This window comes from Herpailurus yagouaroundi, unplaced genomic scaffold (assembly GCF_014898765.1).
Source record: "Herpailurus yagouaroundi ecotype Mexico unplaced genomic scaffold, PumYag 190, whole genome shotgun sequence".
Classification (NCBI taxonomy): Eukaryota; Metazoa; Chordata; class Mammalia; order Carnivora; family Felidae; genus Herpailurus; species Herpailurus yagouaroundi.
Window position 1 is genome coordinate 9769074 of NW_024412421.1, and position 27358 is coordinate 9796431.

Here is a 27358-nt window from a genome sequence, read left to right on the forward strand (position 1 = left end):
CTTCCTATTGGGCGGTGCTGGGAAACACGGGATAGGGGGCATTCTGGGAATTGCAGTCCGCCCAGGAAAGTATAGCTGCTTAATCAGTGTGGCGTGGGTCTGTAGCTTAAGAGAAGATGAATGGGAAACGGCCAGCTGAGCCGGGCCCCGGCCGTGCGGGGAAAAAGGGAAAGAAGGAGGTGATAGCGGAGTTTTCGGATGCTGTCACGGAAGAAACCTTGAAAAAGCAGGTGTCTGAGGCCTGGAGCCGCAGGACGCCGTTCCGTCACGGTAACCGAGTGCTGTGAAGGGGGAGCTGCCGCGCGGGGTCTGGGGGCCTCTGAAAGTCCTGCCACTCGAGCCGAGCCCTGGGCAGCGGGGCCACAAGGGAAGAGTCTCTTGGAGACAGTATGACTTTGGCCACCTCTGACTCTCCTGCTATCCTCTATCATCCCAAGTTCGGTTCGGATTTAGAAATCTGAGAAGAGGAGGAAACGTAGGCCCGAGAGTTTTGGGAAGCAGAGGGCATGCAAGTTCGTAGTTCCTCCGAGGGCAATGATCGCTTATCCCAAAATAGCGTAGCCAGAGCATTTGTTGTGAGCTGCCAGATAGTTGGCACCTGCGCTTAATCGTTTTCACATGCCTATAGGTCGACTGCGTGACTTATGAAAGCAAACAAGTGTTGAGCAAGGGGAGGAACCCACCTTGAACGATTCCAGCCTCAGCCTCAGATACCACCTTAGGGGATAAGAATTCTGCTTAATGCATCATGCTTTCCCTTCTAGAGATTGCCATGATTTTGCTTTCAGTTGTTAAGTACTTTAAAGAGGTGAGTCCTGGGTGTCTGGATGCACATAGAAAGTGATAGCTCTATACACGCAGGGACTTGTCAATATCCTAGGCTGTAGGATGGAAATAGGGATAGTGTCTACCACAGCTTGCTGAAGAGATGAAGTGAAGTCGTGCGTCTACAGCACCACTGTGTTTGGCACGTGGTCGGTCGTGGTGGTGGTGACTATTAGAAGCAGTGGGTAAAATGTTGAGCTAGAAATCAAGGCATCGGAAAGTTATGCTTGAACTGATTAAAAAAAAAAAAAAAGAATGTTGTAACTTCCTCCAATAGTAACTTGGGGAAAGAAAAAGTAGGGTCAGTGAAAAATCACCAGCCGCAATTGTTATTGTCACTTTTTAAAAATGTATATATTTTGAGAGAGCAAGCACAAGTAGGAGAGGGGCAGAGAGAGAGAGAGAGAGAGAGAGAGAGAGAGAGTCAGAGAGTCCCAAGCAGGCTCAGCACTGTCCAGCGCAGAGCTGGACTTGGGGTGGGATCCCACCAACTGTGGAGCTGAGCTGCTATTCTCGTTTTGTTTTTTTTTTAATTTGCTACTCTCATTTTAAGTGTGGGGGAAATCAGTAAAGAATCAAATATATTCAGTTCAATAGCTAATCTTTGAACTAAAACAGAAACGAAAACAAAAAAGCGGGTAGCCTGGGTGGCTCAGTGGGTTAAGCGTCAGATGTCGGCTCAGGTCATGATCTCGCAGTTTATGAGTTTGAGCCCCGCTTTGGGGTTGCTGCTGTAAGCACAGAGCCCTCTTTGGATTCTCTGTCCCCCTCTCTTTCTGCCTCTCCACTGCTCACTCTCTCTCAAAAATAAGTAAACATTTTTTTAAAACTCAAAAAGGAGGGGCGCCTGGGTGGCGCGGTCGGTTAAGCGTCCGACTTCAGCCAGGTCACGATCTCGCGGTCCGTGAGTTCGAGCCCGGCGTCGGGCTCTGGGCTGATGGCTCAGAGCCTGGAGCCTGTTTCCGATTCTGTGTCTCCCTCTCTCTCTGCCCCTCCCCCGTTCATGCTCTGTCTCTCTCTGTGCCAAAAATAAACAAACATTGAAAAAAAAAATTTTTTTAAAGAATTAGTATTTTAAGAACAATATTTTTTAAAAGTAGCATTGAATGCATAAAGAAAAAAGAGAGAGCTTATAATTCTTCCTCCAAATCTTAGACTTTACTTACTTGATTTGTGAGAATTCACAACCATTCCCTTTTGTAATCTCTCGCTATACCACTTGGGGGTCAAAAATATAAAAGGAGAAAAAGCCACAAGTAATGTTTTCCTTCCAACAGAGGCCATTGTCATGGACATGGAACCCTTTCTTCACTGCGTGATCCCAGACTTCATCCAAAGCCAAAACTTTTTGGAAGGGCTTCAGAAGGAACTTTTGAACTTGGACTTCCATGAAAAGTATAACGATTTATATAAGTTCCAGCAGGTATTTATGTCCCTTTCACTCTTCCACTTCAGAAATTAATTGACCACAAAGCCATTCATTACCTTTGGACTTGAAGTTTTAGATTGGGTTTGCCTTGGAGGGTCCTTGCCTTGACATTGTAAGAAACATTCATTGATTTCACATAAGCTTACTGAGTGTTAACAATGTATTAGGTGCTATAATTATTGCGTGGGACTCTCTGACAGTCTCTGCCCTGTAAGACTTCAAAATCTAAAATAGTAGAAGTGATAACGATGGCAACAGATAGTCAAGAAATACAGTAAGCCAGTAAGTTAAGTACATTATAAACAAAGGGGATCAGGTACATTTTGGGGATTGATATGCTAAAGAGAACTGTGTGTTGGAAAATAATAACCATTTAAATTTTTGAGTTCATGTCTGTATTTTAGGTGGCATGATGTATTGCAGCATGTTGCTCACTGCAGAATGTCCAAGGAGAGTTAGGTCTATTCCTTTTTTGGTGGACGGTTTAATTTGGCAGGAAAGACCATGTCAAAATCATGGCTGGATTTTCTACTCTTAGAAGACAGGGCCTAGTCTAGGTATGGAAATCTAGATCATTGGTTTCCCCAGTTTTGGGGGGAATATCTTTTTAGTACGTGGTGTACATCACTCTTAGAAATCCTTTATAAAACTTCATGGACATCAACCCTCAAGAATCACAGGATAAAATGAAAAAGATGAAGACCTATTTTGTTTTCTTTGCATTTACCCTTTGATTCCTCTTTATCTGGGATAAGAAAGTAAATAACAGGATTTCTCTCTCTTTTATTCTTTTGCACTAGAGCTGATTGTGTCCCCCAGTATGTCTATCTTTGGGCCTTACACATATGATTGAATTAACCACATGATAAAATACACAATATAACTCTTAATAATTCAGGAAATCCAGTTAATATTAAGCTTTTATCCTTAGTAAAGTTACATAGGTTAATTAAAACCACAATGATCTGCCTTGGTAATTATTATCAACTTCAGTAACAATAAATCTCTGTTAGATTTAGGGCCATATGCACCTCTGATTACTAAAGTTGAGAAATAAAGCTGGTTTTTACTTAATGCAGTTTGGTGGATGAAAATACTTCTAACTGTAAAGTCAGTGAGTGGGAAAATAATAAAAAGGGCCCTGGGTAATGAGGAGGGGAATAAAAGATAACTTTAGATCACATGGGTGTTTGATGGAACTCTACTGGGCTGTGAATAATATTTACTATGCTCACTTTGGGACTGAACTTCTTCATCCTAAGACAGTAAATATAAAACCTGCTTTCAGTCTTCTGTCCCTTCAGACTTTGTTTGTATCCCCTTTGCTTGTGCTATGAATTGCCTTAATTGAGTCTATGATACCTTCCAGCCTTCCTAACAGTATGTCATTAAGAGTGGCCTGATATTCTGTATATTTCAGAACAAACATTATTGAGTGCATGCTTTATGCCATGCTAAGTACTTTATTAATTCATTAAATCCTCAGTCCTATGAAGGAGGTATATTAACTATTCCTCTCTTACAGATGAGGGGACTACATCAGTTTTTCCTTCTATTCCAGATCGTTCCCTTTGACATATAAAAGAAAGATGTTAAGAAAAAAGTGCTCTTGACCTGACTTTGCCCTTCAACCACCACCCTATTCCCCTGCTCCTCTTTTTTTTTTTTTTTAATTTTTTAGAGAGAATCTCAAACAGGCTCCATGCTCAGTTCAGAGGCCAGCATGGGGCTCGATCCCATGACCCTGGGATCATGACCTGAGCCTAAATCAAGAGTTGGACGAGTGAGCCACACAGGCGCCCCTCTCTGCTCCTCTTGACAGTAGAGTTCCTTATAAGGTGTCTGTACTTTTCTTAAATGTGTCTTCTCCCATTCTCTGTTAAGCCCACTTTTCTTCAGCCTTTCACCTACAACTCCACTGCAGCTGCACTTGTCAAGCTCACTCTCTCAACTTCTTCTACGTTAGTAAATCCAGTCAGTCATCAGTTTTGAGGCCTCGTTTTACTCCACCTCCCAGCAGCACTGGAGCTACTATGTTACTCCTTTCTCCTGGAGACATTTTCACTTTACTGTCCGGATGCCTTGGGGCTTCCTGCTACCACCCTGGCAAGTCCTTGGTTTCTTTTGGTAGGCTTTCCTTTTGTACCTGACTTCTCAATGATGGAGTACTTTAGGGCTTTGCCCTTGGGCCATTTCCAGGGAGACCCTCGCTTTGCCTCTACTCTTGGATATCTGTTCAGTGTCTCACACCTAAGTCCAAAACTAAATGCCTGATCTTCTCCCCCTAAATCTGTTCCACCTGCAATTTTACCCATCCCAGTTAATGGCAACTCGATCTTTCCAAGGGACCAGGCTTAAAAACCTTAAGGTCCTCTCTCCCCTTATACCCAGTTTGTCAGGAAATTCTGCAGGCTCTATCTTCAAAACCTATCCAGAAAAACCCACTTCTTTCCATTCCAGTGCCAACAGCCAACACCTGGCCCAAGCCATCTTTGTCTCTCATCAGGATTATTCGATCAGTCTATTAACCAGTCTCCCTGCTTTTACCCTTGCCCAGCTCCACAGTCATAGCCGTTGTGTTATTTTAAAACAACAGTGGACCCAAAAGAATTGAAGACATGTTCACATAAAACTAGTACACAAATGATCATAGCAGCATTATTCGAATATCCAAAAAGTGGAATCAACCCAAATGTCCATCACCTGACAAATGGACAAATGAGTGTGGTCTGTCCACACAATGGAATATTATTCAGCCAGAAAAAGGTATGACGTAGTAATGCTGCTGTAACATGGAGGAGAGGAGGAGACTTGGAAATGTGCTGAGAGAAGCCAGCCACGCAAGGCCACAGACTGTAGGATTCTGTCCATATGGAATGTCCGGAACAGGCAAATCCATGTAGAGAGGCAGAATGTAGATTAGCAGTGGCCAGGAACTTGGGGGAGAAGGGTATGTGCAGTGACCACCTGATGGGTATGGGGTTTCTTTTTGAGGTGATAATAAATGTTCTGGAACCAACAGTGGTGGTTGCACAACATGATGAATAAACTAAAATCCACCGTATTACACACTTCCGGGTGGTTAGGATGGTAAATTTTAAGTTACATGAATTTTATCCCAAGTTTTAGCAATTTAAGTGGGATCCCAATACTCCCTTGCTCAAAAATTCCCATGGTTCCTCATTTCTTTGTCAGAAAGCCAAAGTGCTTAGAACAGCTCTAAGGTGACCCCTTACCTCCTTGGCCTCATCTCCTACCACTCTCCCCCATACTCTCTCTGCTCCAGCCACATAGTCTCCTTGGATTTCTTGACTAGGAAATGCTTCACACTCAGGACCTTGAATCCTCTGTGCCTAGGTATTCCCTGGGACTGTTTCCCAACCTCCTTCAAGGCTGTGCATCCCTCAGCGAGGTCTAGCCTGGCCACCGTGTTTGTACTTGGAAGCCCTTCCCCATCTTGAGCATGCCTACTCCCTCATACCCTGCTGGTTTTCCCCACGCATTTGTCCCCTTCCTTCATACTGACCACTGTCTTTGTATGTTTATTGTCTGTCTCCCTCAAAAATAACATAAGCTCCACTGTCACAAGTGTTTAAGTATTTGTTGAATAAGTCACAGGGGGGTTAAGGAAGTTGCCCGAGTTGCAGAGCCGCCACGTGGAGAGACCGTACGTCAAACCCAGGCAGTCTGGCTTCAGGGCTGGGCTGTTACCCACAATGCTATGCCACCAGGGCACTCACTGAACTGCTTTCCTCTGTGTGTCTCATATATGAAGGAAATCTTTTTTTTTCCCTCTTTTTTATGATCAAGTCTGATGATTTGAAGAAGAGAAGAGAGCCTCACATCTGTGCTTTAAGGTAAACAACTGGTGCTATTTGTCAGGTGTGGGAAGTATTATATAATAACACTTTTGTAGAGGAGGAAACAGACTGAGAGATGAAGTAAGTTCTTCAAGGCTTCCTAGATGAAAACTGAGGGAGCTCAGATACAAGCTCAAATCAGTCTGATTCCAGGGCCCAGTTTCTCAATGATAAAATGTTCAACCTTGTTAGTAATCAAGGAAACAATGCAGGAAGCATTTTTCACCTATTAAGTTGGCAAATATTCAAAACCCCAGTGTTGACAGTCGTTGAGACCCCTTTATGCACTGCTGCCGACTTTCTTAGATGATGGTTTTGAAAGATGTATCAAAACCCTAAAAAGTATGCTTATTATTTTGTAGTGTAAGTCCACTTGTGAGAACTTATCCCAAGAAAATAATTAAGGATGAGCTCAAAAATTCCATAGAAGATTATGTGTTGTAATGTTGTTTAAAATAATGAAAAACCATATACAAATTAAATGGCCACGCACTGAGATTTACATAGTTAATGGCACAAATGTAAAGTGGAAAACTCTACAGCTGTCGGCTATGACATATGTGAATTTTAACATGCGAGTATGATAAAGTTAAACCCTATTTCACCAATTCTAAGATACATTTTCTTTTTTCCCATTTTAGCACTGCTGAGATCCAGTGTCTCACAAATTACAATGGTGTCCTAGTTTAATTGGCAACATTTTTTTAAGTGAAATGTAAAATAATACTACTTCTTACAGACAAAGGCATATTAGAGTCAATGAAAGACACTTGTCAAAAGAAAAGATGTTAAAACAATACAGTGTGAATGATTTTAAGAAAGATATATATTTGGCTGTGTGTATACCAACGGAACGGCAGAAGAATGGGACGCTTAAATCTGGCTAGTAGGATTTCAGATTTTTTTTAACAGTTTTTTTTTTTTTACTTCTGGAGTGTTTTTTTCCCCAAGTTTTGCTACAATAAACACATGTTACTTTGGGGGGTGGGGGTTTGTTTTGTTTTTTAAGTTTATTTGAGAGAGAGTACATGTGCACACGAGTTGGGGAGGGGCAGAGAGAGAGGGAAAGAGAATCCCAGGTAGGCTCCATGCTGTCAGCAGTGAGGTGGGGGGAGAGCCCAACATGGAGCTCGAACCATGAGATTATGACCTGAGCCAAAATCAAGAGTCAAGGACACTTAACAAGCGCCCCTTAGCACGTGTTACTTTGTAATAACGTTTTCATCTATACAGAATTTCTATATATGTTGGCAGTCTGCACAGATTGTTATTTCTTCCAAATCCTGAACTATTGCTTATGTATTAATTGTAACTCATAACATTTCATATTTATTTAGACCTTTCGTTGTTCCAAAGAGAGGTGATCGCGCTTTAAGGCATTATTATCTCATTAGCTCACAGCACGCCTCTGGTAAGCATTTCCTATGGGACCGAGGTTCCATTCTATACACACAGGGTAACAGCTGGATGGTGTGTGAGAGACAGCAGTCCTTGGTCTTTATAGAAAGGTGACCTTTATCTTTCCCGGTTGGATTCTGCAATTTCTCTCTTGAATACAATTAACAAGTGAGAATAATGACAGAAAATAACCCTGTCCTCGTGACACCCTCACAGAGTGACTAGAGGAAGGGCTTTTTATGGAATAAACTTGAGAAAGCCAATGTTACCAGTAAAAGAAGGATTTAAGGCTTTGGTAATAGTTGTTTAAAGCATCAAGACTTTGCAGAAATGTTTGCCACCCACATCTCAAGCCTGGTTCAGCACTTTGCTCTGCTGGCTCATTCCATGTAATTTGCAACTGTTTTTAAAGTTATGTGGCACTTCTGGGTGAACTAATGTAGCACAGTAGTTTACAGAAATTTTTTGGTTTGGTAATGTATAGTGCAGAAGAGGTACTCAGTATTAAAATCTCAGATCAGCCTGAAGACTTGATATTTATGAATAGCACAATTGCATTTGGTGGGAATTTCAATTGTGTACATCTGGACTTAGAGGATCCCCAAAATTTTGTCTGTGTGTGCAAAATGTGAACTAATGTAAATCCTTTCAAAATGATATAAATTCATCGAGATTAACAGAATTTCAAAGTTGATCAGCTGAATGAGTTATAAATTGTATTAAAGAGATTTCTGTACAAAGAACCACATTAGGTGGTAAATGGAAATGGTCGGCATCTTTTAGTGGTATCCTGCTAGCATCAGAACCTCTTTGAAAGGGACACCTGGGTGGCTTGGTTGGTTAAGCACCTGACTTTGGCTCAGGTCATGATCTCACAGCTCGGGAGTTCGAGCCCTGCGTCAGGCTCTGCTGACAACTCAGAGCCTAGAGACTGCTTCAGATTCTGTGTCTCTGTATCTCTGCTCCTCTCCCATTCTCTCTTTCTCTCTCTGTCTCTCAAAAGTAAACATTAAAAAATAAATTAAAAAAAAAGAACTTCTATGAAAGATTTTCCCGAGTGCCACATAGTTAGCATAATATAGACCGTTACTGCAACTTAAAGTTTTTAATCTACAACAGTGTCACCCAAGTGGTCATTAAACAGTGGAGCCAGTTTTAGTGCTGAAGAACATATCTAAAAATCAGTAACCTCGGAATGGAACATCAGTGCAATAAATTATGACAGAGGCCAAATCACTGCCATGATAGGGCATGCCATAAATTTAAGAGGAAGAAAGTAAAATGAAACAGAGAAAAAAAGATTACAGTAGATAGATTAGTATTTATTTCTCTTTATTTCAGTTCCAAGTCCTAAACTGTGCAAGTTTAAAGTAAAGAATAAACCGCAGCCTCCAGAAAAAAGTAGTTGTGGCCTAGATCCAAATGGAGGCCTCACTACAGCCTAACAAGTGATCTTTGTTTACATTTCTAGGAAAGTTCTGTTTGAAGATTTCCGGACTTGGCTTGCTGACATTTCCAAGATTGACCTGGAATCAACTATTGACATGTCCTGTGCTAAATATGAATTCTCTGGTAAGCAAGATAAAGCCCTTGACATCTGGAAGTCTTAAAGGCTTTAACTAACAGTGGCAAGAAGATAGCACCAGTGTGCCAGAATCCTGGGCTGCGTGTCCCCGCGTAGCATTAGAATCTGCTCAGTAAGGAACACTTGACCGGCTCATATACCGAAACGCCCACCTTCCTGGAAGGTATAATAAGGCAGGGGTTGTCTTTGGTGGAAATATGAAAACTGTTGACCATATTTCCCAGAAAATGCTGACATTGCACATGCACACCCGCTTTGTGTACAGTATCAGGAAACTCAGAGGTGATGTTGTAAACTCTACTCGTAGAACCACATTCTTAAGGGAAAAAACCTCAATATAGAAGGATACAGTGTAAACCTTGACAATCCCCTTCCCTTTCTTTTTGTCCCCCATCTCTTCAGAGGGATCCATTATCACCAGTTCCCTTTGGGAGCATGTAAATGTCTTTTTGAAAACATGTTTGGTTTTTTTGTCTACAAGAAAAAGTATTTTGTTTTGTGTTCCTGAGTCCAGTTTTGATTTGGGTTTACTCTCACACAATATAAAGTATAATTGGGGGAAGTATAAATTGGTAGCAACTTTTTGAGGGTAACTGAGTGGTACACAGGAAGAGTCCTATCATACGCCCTTTTTAAAAAAAAAAAAACTTTTTCTTTTCAATTGAAATAACTTCAAACTTCTAGAAAAGTGGCAAGCATAGTACAAATAATGTATTTCCTGTTGGACTTGGTTGCCGTCCTGCCCCATGACCCCCAACTGATTCCTACAACAAGGACATTCTCCTGTATGATAATGATAAACCATCAAAATCAGGAAGTTGAGATTAATACAGGATTCCCATCTAATCCTCAGGCTCCATTCAAGTTCTATTATTTGGTCCTTGATTGCAAAAGGATCTAGGGGCGCCTGGGTGGCTCAGTCGCTTGAAGTGGCCGACTTCGGCTCAGGTCATGATCTCACAGTTCGTGAGTTCAAGCCCCGCATCAGGCTCTCTGCTGTCACCCGGAGTCTGCTTCAGATCCTCTGTCCCCCTGTCTCTGCACCTCCCATGCTCGCTCCCTCTCAAAAATAAATAAACAAAAAAATAAATAAAATACATGTTCAAAGGATCCCATCCAGGATTGCGCCGTGCATGTAGTTGTCATGCCGGTTTGGACTCCCTCAGTCTTTCCTTGACTTTCATTGTCTTAATGCTTCTGAAGGTTTACAGAGGAGTCATTTTGTAAAACTTCCCTCAGTTTGAGTTTGTCTGATGCTTCCTCATGATTAGATTCAAGCCATGTGTTTTTGGTAGGAATATTACAAAATTAATTACGTGGGGGTTTTTTGTTTGTTTTTTGTTTTTTTTTTTTTACTGCATCTTCTCAAGTGGTATGTGGTTTCTGTGTGTCATAGTCTAGTGATACTAACTCTGATTACTTAATTAAGGTGGTGGCTAATGTCAGGTTTTTCGTTTGTTTTTTTTTTAATTAAAAAAAATTTTTTAATGTTTGTTTATTTTTGAGAGAGAGACAGAGCACAAGTGGGAAAGGGGCAGAGAGAGGGAGACACGGAATCTGAAGCAGGCTCCAGGCTCTGAGCTGTCAGCATGGATCCCAACACGGGGCTCAAACCCACAAACCACAAGATCATGACCTGAGCCAAAGTTGGACGCTTAACCGACTGAGCCACCCAGGTGCCCCAGCATCCTCTGATATTTCTTGCTAGGTTATTACTATGCAAGTTGCCAAACGGGGATATTTTTCAATAAAAAATCATTTCTTTTACATTTATTAGTTATTCTACTGTAAAGGAAACATTCCCCTTTTCCCATTTATTTATTCATGTATTTATGTCGGTGTGGATTTATGGATTACTGCTTATGTAATGGGCTATAAGCAGTTGCTGTCATTATACTGATCCTCATATTGTCCCTGATTTGATCAAGGGGAGCCCCTTTAAACTGACTTCAGGTCCTTTTGATGTGTCCCCATCATTCTTAATATATCTTACTTTCTAGCAAAACAAGATTTTCCAGGCTTATCTTACATTTCCCCTCCTCTGGATCCAGAGTTGGCCATTCTTCCAAAGAACCCTAGTTCCTTTTAGTGAAGAATGATGCTTAAAAATCAAGATCTGTGTGGCTCAGTCGGTTAAGCATCTGACTTCAGCTCAGGTCGTGATCTCACAGTTCGCGAGTTGGAGCTCCACATCTACTACTGTCAGTGCAGAGCCCACTTCAGATCCTCTGTCTCCCTCTCTCTCTACCTCTCTCTCTCTGAAAAATAAATGAACGTTAAAAAAGAAAAAAATCAAGGGGTGCTTGGGTGGCTCAGTCAGTTGAGCGTCCTACTTTGGCTCAGGTCGTGATCTCACAGCTTGTGAGTTCGAACCCCATGTTGGGCTCTGTGCTGACAGCTCAGAGCCTGGAGCCTGCTTCAGATTCTGTGTCTCCCTCTCTCTCTTCCCCTAACCCACTCACATTCTGTCTCTGTCTCTCTCAAAAATAAATAAACATTAAAAAAAATTTTTTGTTTAAATCAAGATCTGGACTGTAGGTGTTTTTGCTGTTAGGGTGTCACCGCTCCCAGGCCTTTCAGTGGGAAAGAGGCAGCAAACACATATGCACATATACACACACATGTGCACACACGTGCATTTACACTTTTGTGTGTTTCAACATCTAGAAATATGTAGATATATAAATATCTATATAAACATCTACACATATAAGAAGCTCAATTCACGTTGATTCCTGCAGTTGCAATTCAACACTTTAGGTTTATCCCAGATTTTGCCATTTCCGTATTTGTAATTTCCTACCTCAGCAGTAAGAACCATGGCTTCCATTATCTTCAATAGATTTCTTTATCAATCGATCATGATCCCTCCATGTGTGAACAGTCTCAGTTCACCATAGCATGCCTTCCCTCCCCTGCCCTACACAGATGCCTGCCTTGCTCAGTTCCACCAAATGGCCCTTAGAAGTTTTAGCTCAAGAAATAAATGGGAATCAGTACCAAAAGGTCTATGTACAGTGATGTTCATTAAGGCAAATGGAGACAACTTAATTAACAAGTGGAAGATTAGTTAAAGGGGAAGGAAGATAATTCATAACCCGTATGGTATACTACGTGGCCATTAAAAAGCATGACAGGTGTGTATACTGATGTGGACACTTACCATGTAATAAAAAGGCCACAAAATAACCACTGTAGGATACTGTTTTTTTTTTTCAACGTTTATTTATTTTTGGGACAGAGAGAGACAGAGCATGAACGGGGGAGGGGCAGAGAGAGAGGGAGACACAGAATCGGAAACAGGCTCCAGGCTCTGAGCCATCGGCCCAGAGCCTGACGCGGGGCTCGAACTCACGGACCGCGAGATCGTGACCTGGCTGAAGTTGGCCGCCTAACCGACTGCGCCACCCAGGCGCCCCGGATACTGTTTTTTTTAAAAGCAAATGTATGTAGGAAAAATACTGGAAGAATATATGCAAAAATACTGTTAGTGATTCTCTCTGGGGTCTGTCCATATATGTGCCCTTCAGTGCTTTTGGAGTCCCCCATGTTGCCCGTTTTATGTCTCCAATTATAAACCAGGAGAATAAGTGTCATTTTACAGCTGGAGGAGTTCACATTACAGATGAGTATCAAATGGACTGATATTAAATGCTGGATCCAATCAGCTCCAGCTGCTCCTGGAGCTGCTCCTTGCGGTGTGGGACGTTAAAGTGTGTGTTGCACTATTGCAGATGCCCTCCTCTGCCACGACGACGAGCTGGAAGGGCGCCGGATCGCCTTCATTCTTTACCTGGTTCCTCCCTGGGACAGGAGTTTGGGGGGCACCCTGGACCTGTACAATGTTGATGGTAAGACAAGTGCATGCTCCTTGGCACTAGCCACTTCTGAGTTCTTACATACAACATGTGTACTCATCTAAGGAGGCGGAAGCCATTCAGTGGGGTGACAACCGCAGGGGAAGGGATGTCGGCCCTGACAGCTGCCTCTGAGTTGTGCTTCAAGTCGTCATTACTCCAGCAATAGAGTCCATTAACAGGACTCGGCAGACCCTACTTCTGAATACTGACCGCGGAAAGGTAGAGTGCGTATACATTCGCCTGGCACCGTCGGTCTGCTAGGGTGAATCCATCTGACAGGAAGCCAGGGCTGTTTTCTAAGGACCGACACCAAATGTTGACTCTGGAAAACTTTCCGAATTTATTCCAGCTCTCATCAATAATAGAGGGATGGCGTAGTGAGAACAGATATCACCCAGCAGAACCAGCAAGTATGAGGGAGACAGATGGAAGGGGGTGGTGGTTTGGGATCTGCAGGGTACGTCTAGTTCCCCCTAGAAATCTGAGAATTGTTAGAGTGAAACAAGGCGGACTGGAATTGGTTAACGATAACGAAACCACATCTGTGGTTGTTTTCTCTCCTGGTGCAGAACACTTTCAGCCGAAGCAGATTGTCAAGTCTCTTATCCCTTCATGGAACACACTGGTTTTCTTTGAAGTGTCTCCAATATCCTTTCACCAGGTAACGGTTGTAAACCACAAATATATAGAATGTAAGGATCATACTTTTTAGTTCCCCGTTAACAAAATATGACAGCTTCCCGATGGACCCCTGTGGCCAGATAGTGCCCACATCCGTTGTGATGGATCTGGAAGTCAGTGCACCCTGGCTGGTGACCTTCCTCCTTATCTGGTGTGTTCATTCATATGCTGCTGGCCTTTCTTTTCAGGTGTCTGAAGTCCTGTCTGAAGAAAAGTCACGTTTGTCTATAAGCGGCTGGTTTCATGGTCCTTCACTGACCAGACCCCCCAACTACTTTGAACCACTTGTACCTCGGAGCCCGCACATCCCACAAGATGTAAGGATAAATGCCGGTTGTCGGGCCTCTTCTCTAGAAGCTGTAGCATGTCGTTTGTTTTCCTGGTAATGAAACTAGACTTTACGTTTGCTCTTCCGCTCTTCTTGGATAAACTTTTGATAGTATCTTTTCTCAGGCAGAGTTTTCTGGCACTTTTATGTGTAACAAGGAGGAAATTATAGAGTGAGGATTTGCATATATTTTACTGTTATGAAATGACATAAGTGCAAAAGCAATAAGAACTGTGAACTCATATTTGGCATCTGCTCCTCCTTTTAAGCATGAAATTTTATATGATTGGATCAACCCTACTTATCTGGACATGGATTACCAAGTTCAAATTCAAGAAGAGTTTGAAGAAAGGTCTGAAATCCTCCTAAAGGAGTTCCTTAAGGTAAGCCAGCATATCCTGTCCAGTATATCTTGGGGACATCCTAACAAAATCTCACTGTTATAACAACTTCTGCTTTTGTGTTTCTTCTTGGGTGGGTGCATAGGCATCATTAAAGGAGTTTTTTTGTTTTACTCCTGATTAGAATATTTTTATCACCCTCTTCTTCAAATAAAATATGGAAGCAGTACTAGCAGCCGACATAGGTAGCAGTTGTATGCTTAGTGGGTTAAGAGTCCCTTGGGTGTTCCCCAGTTTTCTAAAATCTTAATGGTGCATACACACACACACACACACACACACACACACACACACACACACACAACTAGCCTCTAGGCTGAGAGGGAGTTGTATGTATTTTCCTTCCTATTCATTTGGTGAATATGGTTCACTATAAGCTCATTGCTTTTAGTAGAGAGATTATTAATTGGTCAACCCCTATTAACGAACATTTGACAAGGATGAGGTAGCCCATTTCAGTGGCAAGGGAACTACATCAGAAGTCAGAAGGACTCTATGTTCATGTCCTGGCTCTATGGTTTTACTAACCCGAGCAAATCACTAAATCTCTCTGAGCTTCCATTTCATCATCAATTAAACTGCAATAGGACCTGCCTTGCTCGTCTTGAAGAGTTACTGTGAGGGCCACACGAGATCATGGATGCTGGTGTGGTGTTTCACAGTGATCCTGCTCCCCCCAGAAGCGCAGTCCCAAGAGCTGTTCCTCCATGAGAAAGATAAAGGTTCTGTCTCTCTCTCTCTCTCTCTCTCTCTCTCTCTCTCAGAATTTTAAAGCTGACATTAGCATATTAAGGAATTTGAGAAGCATAGTAAATAAACTTGTTTGACCCTATTTTACTGAGCTTACCTAAATCAGGCTTTGTGATCCTCGTTCCTGTTTTACAACCGATAGGACTGCAGTGTTGAGAACATTCCTTGGGAAGCTACATTAAACAACTATAGAGAAAGCCTCTTGAGCATATTTCAACAGATTATTCAGCTTCTTGCTCTGTTCATGGCTTATTATATTTATAAGGCTGATTAAATAAAAGTGAGGCCTGCAAGAGATTTTCGTTGTAATGACATTGGCTGTTTTGCAGCTTAATTTTTTTCCCCTCATATGTTCTGGATTGAAGTCTGTATTGTGATCTTCATTTTATAAATGCAGGTGACTGAGATGTTGAGCAATTTGACATAAGACCTACAACTGCTAAAGGAGATAGTCCAGATTAACACTCGAATCTCTTGGCTAAGGCATGCTGATGATTTATCCAGTCTTTGTTCTGGCTTCACTGTATCAGGCCTGGGGTGGGGGGGTGAGTGTCGGCTGGCCCTTTTAGGAATCAGCCAGAATGATTCTGCAGAGCTGCTCCAGCTGCAAGACCAGGTGTGGGACTACAGGGAGAGTCCCTGACTGTTTTTTTTTTCTGTGCTCCTTTTCCAGCCTGAGAAATTTGCAGAGGTCTGTGAGGCTTTGGAGAAAGGAGATGTGAAATGGAGCAGCCGAGGTCCCCCTAACAAAAGGTAGAACCAAGACATTTGCATTTAGCACCTGCCTGTTGGTCAGCCAGGCTCACCTCCGATAATAGGACATTGGCCCTGGTGGTGTTTCATCCCCACAGCCATCTGGTAGCAGGCCCCGAGAGAACCTCACTGTTAGAACAACTGGTGATTCAGTGAGCTATGCCAAGGTTTAGGCAGCGGGGTACAAAGCTAATGATCGGCTTTTATTCCACGCGTGATATTACGTCTGTGGCTTCGATGAACAACTTGGCATCGCTGCTTTCCAGGTTTTATGAGAAAGCGGAGGAGAGCAAGCTTCCCAACATCCTGAAGGACTGCATGGAATTATTTCGCTCCGAGGCTCTGTTCTTGCTGCTCTCCAACTTCACAGGCCTGAAACTCCACTTCTTGGCCCCTTCAGAGGAAGATGAGGTGGAGGACAAAAAGGAGGGCGAAGGCACCTCTGCAGCTGATCACACTGAAGAAGGGACTAGCCATAGCTCCCCTGGGCCCCAGAGCCCTCAGACAGCCGTCAGCCACAGCAGCCAACAGAGCAGTGAACAGACAGACCCAGAGTCAGAGGAAAACGAAGCCAAGAGAGGTAAGCTGTCGATATGATTTGTCCTTGTGTACCATTAAGCACTCACTAGTCAATCATTTATTCACCCAACAAATATTGCTTGTGCATCTGCTCTATGCTAGGCCTGTTTCAGGAACTGGAGGACAGAACAAACAAGGTCTCTGCTCTCCTAGAGCTAATATTCTAGTAGGAGAGGACAAAGATTAAACGTGTACACGAACCACAAGGACACATCAAATAACGATAAGTGCCATGCGGAAAACTTTCATAGGGTCACGTGTGAGCAACGACCGCGTGGCCTCTGAGGTGAATGGGCAGTTGGAAGAGCCTGTCTCAGAAGCTGCTATTTGAGCTCAGATTGGAATAACAAGGATCTATGGGAAGAACATTCTAGATAGGAGGAGCAGCTCGTATGTTTTACTAGGCTAAAGATTTACGAACAGTGGACAGAAATAGGACTGGCTGTGCCCCAAACTACTTTAAAACACAACATCATCAAGGAGAGGAAGGTGAGCAGCTTATGTCTGCTAAGGACCAATAGCAGGCTAAGAAAAACTTGTTTGCATTTGGGCACATGGACAGAGGAAATGATTATTAAAACTAGAGGAAGTCTAGGGGCGCCTGACTGGCTCAGTTGAAAGAGCATGCGATTCTTTTTTTTGTTTTGTTTTTAATGTTTATTTTTGAGAGAGAGAGAGAGAGAGACAGAGTGGGAGCAGGAAAGGAGCAGAGAGAGAGGGAGACACAGAATCCGAAGCAGGCTCCAGGCTCTGAGCCATCAGCACAGAGCCTGATGCAGGGCTCGAACCCACAAACCGCGAGATCATGACCTGAACTGAAGTCGGACACCTAACCGACTAAGCCACCCAGGCACCCCAAGAGCATGCGACTCTTGATCTCAGGGTCCTGAGTTGGAGCCCCACGTTGGCTATGGAGATTACTTTAAAAAAATAAAAAATTTTAAAATTTTTTTAAAAAGTAGAGGAAGTCTTTCATCATCTACAAACAAGATGAAAAAGAGAAAAACATAGGAAATTTAAGAGGGAAGGCTTCTGTGGATTTGGTGACTGAGTAGTTACCAATTCAACATACATGTTTCAGTACCTACTAAACCAGTCGAGAAAATCTGTTTCCCAACTCCTCTCCTCAGTTTTACTCTCCCTGCTTCCGCTCTGATTTCTTGAGAAGGACCCCATGCAGTTAGAAGAGCAAGGACAAGGGATCGCCGTGGAAACAAACCCCCGAAGTGTGACAGGGAAACCACAAGCATTGTAATGCAGATTCTGTGGCCTCCCAAACGGACTGACCTGTTGCTTTTGTCACCACAGATACTTAGAACACCAGACCCAGGTAGCTTTTCCTGTACTGGTCAATACACAGCACTTTCTTTAATAATTTTTTTTTAATGTGTTTTACTTTATTTTTGAGAGTGAGAAAGAGAGAGAGAGCAAGCAGGGGAAGGGCAGAGAGAGGGGTACACAGAATCCACAGCAGCCTCCAGGCTCTGAACTGTCAGAGCCCGACATGGGGCTCCAACCCATGAACTGTGAGATCATGACCAGAGCTGAAGTCAGATACTTAAGTGACTGAGCCACTCAGGTGCCCCAAGATGGCCTTTAAGATAGAGGTTGGCTTTCCTTGATAATTGAAACTGGCATCTATACTTGGACCCTAAAAGGAATCAGGTGAAGATCAGTGGAGCCTCAGGGGCTGTTTAAAAAGGTATTTGTTTACCACTATTCCTTTTGGTTTCATTTTTATGGGAACCTGCAGCTTAGGAAAAAAAAAATCTATATAGGCGGCCAAAAGATGCTTTATTCTATTACCAAGCGTCTACTGTTATGGAAGACCCTGAACCAAAGCAGAGCAGGGAATACAAAAGGTAAACATGAAAAGTAACTGTTTGCAAAGTTTATCATCTTAAAAGGGTGGGGACCAAGCTATAAAGGAGCAGAGTTTTTATATTTTATTAAACTGGCATAAGTTCAAATTAGAGGCTTTATAACTTTAGGATGTTAAATGTAACCCATGTGATAACCAAAGAAAATAGCCATAGAATATACATAAAAGGAAACAAGAAAGTAACTTAAATGTTTCAATGCCAAAAAACAAATTAAGTACAAAAGACAGGAATGCAGGATATGGGGGACAAAAAGCTATAAGGCATTTAGAAAACAGGGGCACCTGGGTCACTCAGTGGGTTGAGCGTCTCTTGATTTCAGCTCAGGTCATGATCCCAGGGTTATGGGATAAAGCCCCACATTGGGCTCCACACTGAGCATGAGCCTGCTTAAGATTCTCCCTACCTCTGCCCCTCTGCCACATGCTGTCTCTCTCTCTAAAATAAAAATATTTTTAAAATAGCAAAATGACAGAATTAATTCCCTCTTTATTAGTAATTATTATTTTTAAAAATTTGTTTTATTTATTCATCTTGAGAGAGAAAGCACAAGCGAGGAAAGGGCACAGAGAAGGAGAGACAGAATCCCAAGCGGTGTCCGCACCATCAGAGCAGAGCCCGATGCAGCACTCGAAACTACAAACTGCGAGATTATGACCTGAGCTGAGATCAAGAGTCCGCGGGGCGCCTGGGTGGCGCAGTCGGTTAAGCGTCTGACTTCAGCCAGGTCACGATCTCGCGGTCCGTGAGTTCGAGCCCCGCGTCGGGCTCTGGGCTGATGGCTCGGAGCCTGGACCCTGTTTCCGATTCTGTGTCTCCCTCTCTCTCTGCCCCTCCCCCGTTCATGCTCTGTCTCTCTCTGTCCCAAAAATAAATAAACGTTGAAGAAAAAAAAAAAAAAATTAAAAATAAAAAAGAGTCTGATGCTTAACCAACTATGCCACCTAGGCACCGCTCTATTAGTAATTACTTTAAATATAAATGACTATCAAAAGAAGGAGATTGACAAAGCAGACAGGAACACATGATTCAACTATCTGCTGTCGGGGCGCCTCGGGGGCTAAGTCTGTTAAGCATCCAACTTCAGCTCAGGTCATGATCTTGAGGTTCATGAGTTTGATACCCACATGGGGCTCACTGCTGTCAGTGGAGCCCACTTTGGGTCCTCTGTCCCTCTCTCTGCCCCTTCCCTGCTGTCTCTCAAAAATAAATAAACTTTTAAAAATGTTTAAAAAAAAAAAGAATTTCTTTAAAAAAAAAAAATACTGTCTGCTATCTACAAGGGACCCGCTTGAGATCCCAGAAGCAGAAAAAGATTGAAAATCAAAGGATGGAAAAAGATGTTCCATGCAAGTAGTAACCAAAAGAGAGCAGGAATGGCTATACTAATATCAAATAGACTTTATCTTTATTTTATTTATTTATTTATTTATTTTTTTTTTTAATTTTAATGTTTATTTTTTATTTGTGTGTGAGAGAGAGAGAGAGAGCAGGGAAGGGACAGAGAGAAGGAGACACAGAATCTGAAGCGGGCTGCAGGCTCCAAGCTGTCAGCACAGAGCCCGACACGGGGCTCGAACCCACAAACTGCGAGATCATGACCTGAGCCGAAGTCGGATGCCCAACTGACTGAGCCACCCAGGTGCCCCTATCTTTATTTTATTTAAATTTTTAAGATATCATACAAAGTGTCTTCTCTAACCACAACAGGATGAAGTTAAAAAGAAATGAGCTATCAAGCCATGAAAAGATACAGAGGAACCTTAAGTGCTATTACTGAGTGAAAGAAGCCAGTCTGAAAAGGCTACTTATTGTATGATTCCAACTCTATGACATTCTGGAAAACGCAGAACTAAGGAGAGAGTCAAATCAGTGGTTGGAAGGCACTAGGAGGAACGAAGGGATGAATTAGGTAGAGCACAGGGGTTTTATGGCATTAAAACCAATTCTGTCCAATACTGTCATGATGGAGACTCAACATTACTCATTTATCAAGACCAATAGAATGTAGAGCACCAGGAGTGAACCCTAATGTAAACTATGGATTTTAGTTAATGTGTAGTATCAGCTTGTCAATTGTAACAAGCGAATCACACTGAGACAGGATGTTAATAAAGGAGAAACAGGAGGTAGGACAATCTATTTTTTTTTTAATTTTTATTTTTTAATGTGTATGTTTGAGAGAGAGCGAGACAGAGCATAAGCAGAGAAGGGGCAGAGAGAGAGGGAGACAGAATCCGAAGCAGGCTCCAGGCTCCGAGCTATCAGCACAGGGCCCAATGTGGGGCCCAGATCCACAAACCGTGAGATCACAAACTGAGCCAAAGTCGGACGCTTAACTGAGCCACCCAGGCACCCCTGCAGTCTGTTTAAAATTATAGTATTTATTCATGTTATAATTTTTTTTTATTTTGGCAGCTAAATATTCTATCTGAAACTAACTGTAAAGAAAGAGAGCATCAACGTCCCCCCCGCCAACAGTCAGACATGGTACATTTCTGACAGTCACTGTTAAGGCTAGTTTGGTGGAGTAATAGATCAGAACAATAGGTCAGTAGGTCAGAAATCATTATGGGAATGATTTCACTTTAGTGCTGGATCATTCCTGCTTACTATTCCCTCGCAATCTAGCAGTTGTATCAAGTTATTTTAAATTTTTTCTGGCCTTCTATGGTTTTTTCTTAGACTCAAGTGTTCCCACATGCCAGGGGGAGTTGAGGCGTTGGAAAACTGGTCACTACACTTTGATCCATGACAACAGCAAGACTGAATTTGCCCTGGATTTACTTCTCTACTGTGGCTGTGAAGGTAAGAGTCAGGAAGTAACTTATGGAAACCAGTGAGCTGTTTCCATAAGAGGGGCAGTCTCTCCCGGTGATGCTCTCCACCTGACCCAATTCAGAAGTGATGTACCTTGGCCAGGATCACAGATCACAGAGGCACCCTGTTGGAAGGGATCTTGGGGGTCATGAACTTCAGTCTCCCCAACTCAAAGGATTTCTATCTGTGACTAAGGTATGGGGGATGTGGACCAAAACAGTTTCCCTCCAAGAACCCTCCCGCCCACTGAGATCTACATCTTTTATGTAATTTTCCTTCCAGGTGTATTTTACATTTAATTCTTAGTTTTCACTCCTTATTCGATGTTGGTTGAACAGTAAATTCCGGCTTATAAGCCATAGAGTTGGTTACCACTAAGGTCCCAGATCCCCCAGTCGTAGAGCAGCCTGGTATGGGCGATGTAAGTAGATGATGGAAGTCTTGTAGGAAAATCTTTCTGAATGCTGTTTGTCTTCCCTTTGTAAGGCTGGGAGCCAGAATATGGCGGCTTTACTTCCTACATTGCCAAAGGTGAAGATGAAGAGGTAAGTTGCTTCTGATAGCAAACTATCCTTCTTCTTAAGGAAGCTTTCATTCTTCACACACCCAATTTTTATGACCTTCTGCCAGTGTCCTTAGCTGATAAGTGCATGATGGTCTGCCTGGCACTGGTTCTGATTTCTAGTAGTAAGTACTCAGCAAGGAATAAAAATGCGAAAGGGTAATCACTAGGCATTTATTCTACCCTATTGAGAAATTCCATAGAAGTTAAGAGTTGATGGTGCATTCCCATGAAATCTTTGGATATAGTAAGGAATAAATGCAGGAGGTAGAACCTTTCTGGGTATGTATTGGAATGGGGTCCGTTGGGAAATGCCTTGACAGCTAGAGCAACAGCGCCTCCTCGTAAAGGATCTTTTAAAAGATCCCCTGTCACCAGTCTGAGTACATGATGTGAAAACCATCTGTTCCGTGGTGAATCGTTGAGGAAAAGAGTTGAGAATAAGTTCTGTGCTCTGATGTGACACTGTATCACTTATTTCAGCTTCTAACAGTGAATCCGGAAAACAACTCTTTGGCACTGGTCTACAGAGATAGAGAGACTCTGAAATTTGTCAAGCATATTAACCACCGAAGCCTAGAACAAAAGAAAGCCTTCCCAAATAGAACAGGTTTCTGGGACTTCTCGTTTGTCTATTACGAATAACAGGGCTGAGCCAAGCTGAAGCAAAGAGACCCTTCCTCAGTACCGGGGAGTGCGGAAGAGCTAGGCATCACGCGGAGAGCTACAAGGTGGCCTGTGTGACCGTGTCTTCAAAACTGCGTGGTAGGACTCATCGTTATTGTCTGCAATCTAGGCCTTGAGCTTGGAGCCAGGTATTTCTCTCTTGATAAAAAAGAAAAAAAAAAAAAAATTTTTTTTTTTTTTTTTTTTTTTTTCACATTCAGTTTTTCATTTTCCATATGGACTTCCTTAGTGATTTTTAAAAAGCTTTTGTGTGTGGTAAAATACACACAACATAAAGTGTACCATTCTAACCATTTTTAAGTGTATACTTGAGTGACATTAAGGATATTCACATGGTTGTGCAATTGTCACCACCACCCATCTCCAGAACTTTGCCATCTTCCCAGACTGAAACTGTCCCCACTAAAGAGTAACTCCCCATCCCCCTTCCTAGCCCCTGACAGCCACCATGCCACTTTCAGTCTCTGTCTCCGTTCATACAAGTGGAACAATACAATATTTGTCCTTCTGCAACTGGCTCATTTCACCTAGCATAAAGTCTTCAAGGTTCATCCATGTTTCCAGTGAGTGTTTGTTTTTTAATACTCATAAATGACTGCTGATTCTGTCCTTCCTAAGCATACTGGTTTAGAAAGTTACAGAAACTTCTGTCCTGTTCTGGGTGGGCTCATTATACTTCCTCCCAGTGCGTATGGCTTTGTTTCACTGTGACTCCCTTAGGACAGTGTGGACTTAAATGATGATGGTATTCCTGCCTTGGTAAACACCGGGCCCCAAACCACATGGCCCCTGAGACTTCTGAGTGGCTGCTTGTGCCATATGTCATCATTCCTGGGGACCCACTGCTTTTCCATCCTGGAGTTGTGGCTCCTGTATAACTAGATGATTCTAGCCTCGCATGTGTCTTTCCTGTCCCTAAATACTCTCGGGTCAGCTATAAAATGAGTTGCCTGTTTTTCTTTAAGAGAACAGATGCTAAAGGCCACATCAAAATGCCAAGAGGCTGTCCATTTTGTTACATTCTCTTCCCTGAACTGGTGTGAGGCTTATGTGACAACTACCACCTATACATGGGGGTGTGTACGAGGGAGGGTAGTGGTCGCCGCGTCGTTAGCTGCAAGATGCTGTTCTCGTTCCAATACTGTCTTCTCGTTTCCTGTTTTTTTACATTGATTACCAACTGTTACCGTAACTTTTATTTGGGATTTTATTAATCAGTAGGAAAAGCATTGGGCTTTTACCTTCTTTAATCTCCTAATACTTCGAGTACTCCCTCTAAAGTTGGCATTTAAATGAAGAGAATGAGGTTCACTTCCTTTAGGTTGATGGTTTCAAGATTTCTTTGATTTTGTACCCCAGATAGATAGTATCTAGATAGATAGGGATAGCTATCTAGAAATTTTACACATGTACGAATATTCAGTATTGTCATAAAACACTAATTTTTCTCGGGTGAGATGAAAAAGAAGTACCTAGAACTAGCTCTAACGTCTTCCCACACACACACAGTACCGGGCCAGTTTACATGCATACTGTTTATTTGGTGTTTTTTCAGTGTATTTATTTTGAGAGAGAGACAGGGAGAGAGCCAGCAGGGGAGGGGCAGAGAGGAAGAGACAGAATCCCAAGCGGGCTCCGCACTGTCAGATCCATGAGATTGTGACCTGAGCCAAAACCAAGATTCAGACACTTAACCGACTGAGCCACCCAGGCACCCCCTACATGTCTGCTGTTTTGGAGACCAGAATTCTTTCACCACAGGGGCGCCCGGGTGGCTCAGTTGGTCAAGCATCCGACTTCAGGTCAGATCATGATCTCACAGTTCGTGAGTTCGAGCCCCGCGTCGGGCTCTGTGCTGACGGCTCGGAGCCCGGAGCCTGCTTCGGATTCTGTGCCTCCCTCTCTCTCTCTGCCCCTCCTTTACTTGTGCTCTATTTCTCTCTCAAAAATAAATAAACATAAAAAAAAATTTTTTAAAGAATTCACAGCACAGTGACACGTGGGATTACAACAACTTTGTAAATAATGGCTTACATGTCAAAGTTTGCCTTTTCTTTTCAGTTCCTACAGACTGAATAAAGGTCATCCCTACAATGTTATTTTCGCTCACTTGCTTTCTGATGTGTTTTCATGAGCAGGAGAGAGGGGGATGAGGTTCTAGTGAACAATCTGTCGGTAGCATAACTGCAAGTGGAAGGCCCAGGGGAAAGCGCCAGGGCGCTTGGAAAAGAGATACTCATGGCCATAGGTGACATCTAGGAGGCCACCCCACTTTTCCAATTCTGGAGCGCTCAGTCTAACTCTTAGCATACATACGACGCAAGCGTTAAAATGTGTTTATTAGTTTCTCCTTAACCTCAGTGTGTTTAAGGTCTGCACCACAGCAGAAGCTTCTGTGCTCTATGCCAAAGGATCTCGCCGTCCAAAGGGAGAGACTCCTGGAGGGCCAGGCTCCGACGTTTCCATCAGTCACATCATCTACGGGAAAGATGGTGTGTTCGCAGGGCACTTTTCTGCACTGAAGACACTCAGTGATTGAGAAGCTGGTTTTCCTTAGTACTTCATTCTTCACCTGGATTTTTGGGGCTTAAAGCCAGTGTCAATAGTTGTGGCAAAAGAGGAACTGAAACACGGGCATCTTGTAAATCCTTCTTTCAGGTAAGAGCTATTGATGTTCACCTGTGTAATAGATGGTATCTTCTCTCCCAACAGTGAACCTCCAATTCTTATCGTTCCTTTTAGCAAAGGAAGATCATTCCCCCGCCTCAAAGAGAACAGCTTTATATTTTTTCAGATTATATGAATAATACACGTTCGTTGTGAAGAATTAAAACGTGTAAAAATAAAAAGGCAAGCTCATCTGGAGTCACGCCATCCTGGCACAGCCACTGTGGCGCTTTGTAAGGTACTGACTCGGCTAACCTAAACCACATTTCCCAGAATTCCGTTCCCAGTCAGGGTGAGCCACAAATTCTTGCGCAAGATCTGGGGGGCCCGGATGAGGCGGTAGCCATTTAGTAGCTCACCACGTTGCTTAGCCAGAAGCCCACCTCCTGGTGTGAATCCGCATCTGGGCTGCAACTGTCCCAGCTAACCCAGTTCCCGCATGAGACAATGTGCCTCACAGAGACTGCTCTGCCACTTCCTAGAGCTGCGTAAGGTCAACCCCCCAGAACAAATCCCCTTTACGTGTTAATAATGACGGACACTAAGAACATTTTCGTAGTTATTTGGACAGCATATTAGCATTTCTGTTAGGAGGAAAAATAAGACGTTCAAGGAAGAACCCTATAATAATCTAACTTCAGTACACTGTTTTAAAGATGTGGAAAATGAAGCCTAGAAGAGAAAGGGGCTGTTTTTTAACCTGGTTTTGAACTTGGCTTTCCTACTGCTCACCAACCACCTTCCAAACTCTACTGAATGTGGTGGTTTCTTTTCTGCAGTGGGGAAAAAAAAAATCAATGCCTGGGCTACCTTTCCTAGACCAGCATTTCTTCAGCTAGGAGTTCTGGCTGCCAGGGTCTCTTCAATACCATTATGTACTTACTCGTATATTACTCAAACTGAGTGAGGAAATACAAACCCTGTTAAAAGGGTCACCCTTTGTGACACCAGAGGCAGGCTCTCCAGCCCTAATGAACAGAATATTCCCGCAGAAACACACGATTTCCTTCTCTGATTGATGCAAAATCAGTCCACATAGACAGCTCTGAAAACTACTTGGGAATTGTCCATGTGGCATCGTTTTAGGAAAAGCAGATTTCTGTACCATACAAATAAAAAGATGAGTCAGGAGCTACAGCATCTAGTGTGGGCAGGGGCCAGATGGGAAAGAGGCAAAATGCAAAACACCAAGCTGCAATGGGTGTCTTACTGTACTTTAGTTTCAAAGTGAAAAGTGGAGATAATTTAGTTCTGTGATCACAGGACTCTGCACTGGCAGATCTGCAACTGCTAATTATAAAATTTGAAACATAAATAATGTTAGAAATCATCCTTGTAAAGCACTTCTAGGGTTGCATAATTGTAAAGTCCCTAGTTCTTTGATTTTTGAAGCCACAGATGGGCTGACTAAAGGCAGGCGATTCCACGGAAAGCAGCGGGTGCCTCTCTGTGCTCGGGGCACTGGCTCGGCACCACTGGGAGGAGAAAGGTGATTGAGACGCAGCCCCTGTTCTCAGTGGAGGATTAACATTTACCTAAACACAGAATGTAATAAGGGTTAAAGAATAGACATGGGAGGGGAAGGGTCTCCTGAGGAGAGAGCATTTGAGCTGAGCCTTGATGTATGTGGATAGGCAGACATGGTGGGAAATGATAAAAACCATACTCTCTAAAATATGGAGTGCCGAGGTGCCTGGGCGGCTCCGTCAGTTTAGCGTCTCTTGATTTCGGCTCAGGTCATGATCTCACAGTTCGTGGGGATCAGGCCCCACATCAGGCTCTGTGCTGACAGCACAGAGCATGCTTGGGATTCTCTCTCTCCCTCTCTCAGTAAATAAACTTTAAGAACAATAAAAATAAAAAAAATATAGAGTACCTTAATCTGGATGTGGGCAGGGTGACTTTATTTAAAAGGATGCTTAAAAAATGACTAAAAAGCTTTCTCCCAGATCCCAGAATCCTCAAGATCAGCTTTTTTTTTTTTTTTAATGTTTATTTTTGAGAGAGAGAGAGCAAGCAGGGGAGGGGCAGAGAGACATGGAGACAGGCTCCACACCATCAGCACAGAGCCCAACACGGGATCCGAACCCTCGCCCCAAGATCAGCTTTTTTTTTTTTTTTTTAATTTTTTAACATTTTTATTTATTATTTTTGAGAGACAAGAGTGTGGGCAGGGGAGGAGCAGAGAGAAAGAGGGAGACCCAAAAAATGAAGCAGGCTCCAGGCTCTGAGTTGTCAGCACCGAGCCCGACATGGGGCTCGAACTCATGAGCCATGAGATCATGACCTGAGC

At 42.9% G+C, this 27358-nt stretch overlaps 1 protein-coding gene across 2 annotated transcripts; it reads left to right on the top strand.

Annotated features, from left to right (window-relative positions):
* The first annotated feature begins 41 nt into the window (after nucleotides 1-41).
* OGFOD1 (2-oxoglutarate and iron dependent oxygenase domain containing 1) lies at nucleotides 42-22953 on the top strand. 2 transcript variants are annotated; one of them, XM_040498057.1, is made up of 13 exons: nucleotides 42-270; nucleotides 2103-2248; nucleotides 6065-6111; nucleotides 8984-9084; nucleotides 12832-12948; nucleotides 13527-13618; nucleotides 13827-13955; nucleotides 14236-14349; nucleotides 15791-15870; nucleotides 16137-16450; nucleotides 21015-21137; nucleotides 21636-21694; nucleotides 22195-22953. In XM_040498057.1, the coding sequence occupies exons 1-13, from the start codon at nucleotides 117-119 to the stop codon at nucleotides 22354-22356; spliced, it is 1638 nt and encodes a 545-aa protein (XP_040353991.1). In that variant the 5' UTR covers nucleotides 42-116; the 3' UTR covers nucleotides 22357-22953. The 2 variants fall into 2 exon arrangements, with proteins under 2 accessions (XP_040353991.1, XP_040353992.1); XM_040498058.1 differs by lacking the exon at nucleotides 42-270 and adding an exon at nucleotides 359-808.
* Nucleotides 22954-27358: the final 4405 nt, after the last annotated feature.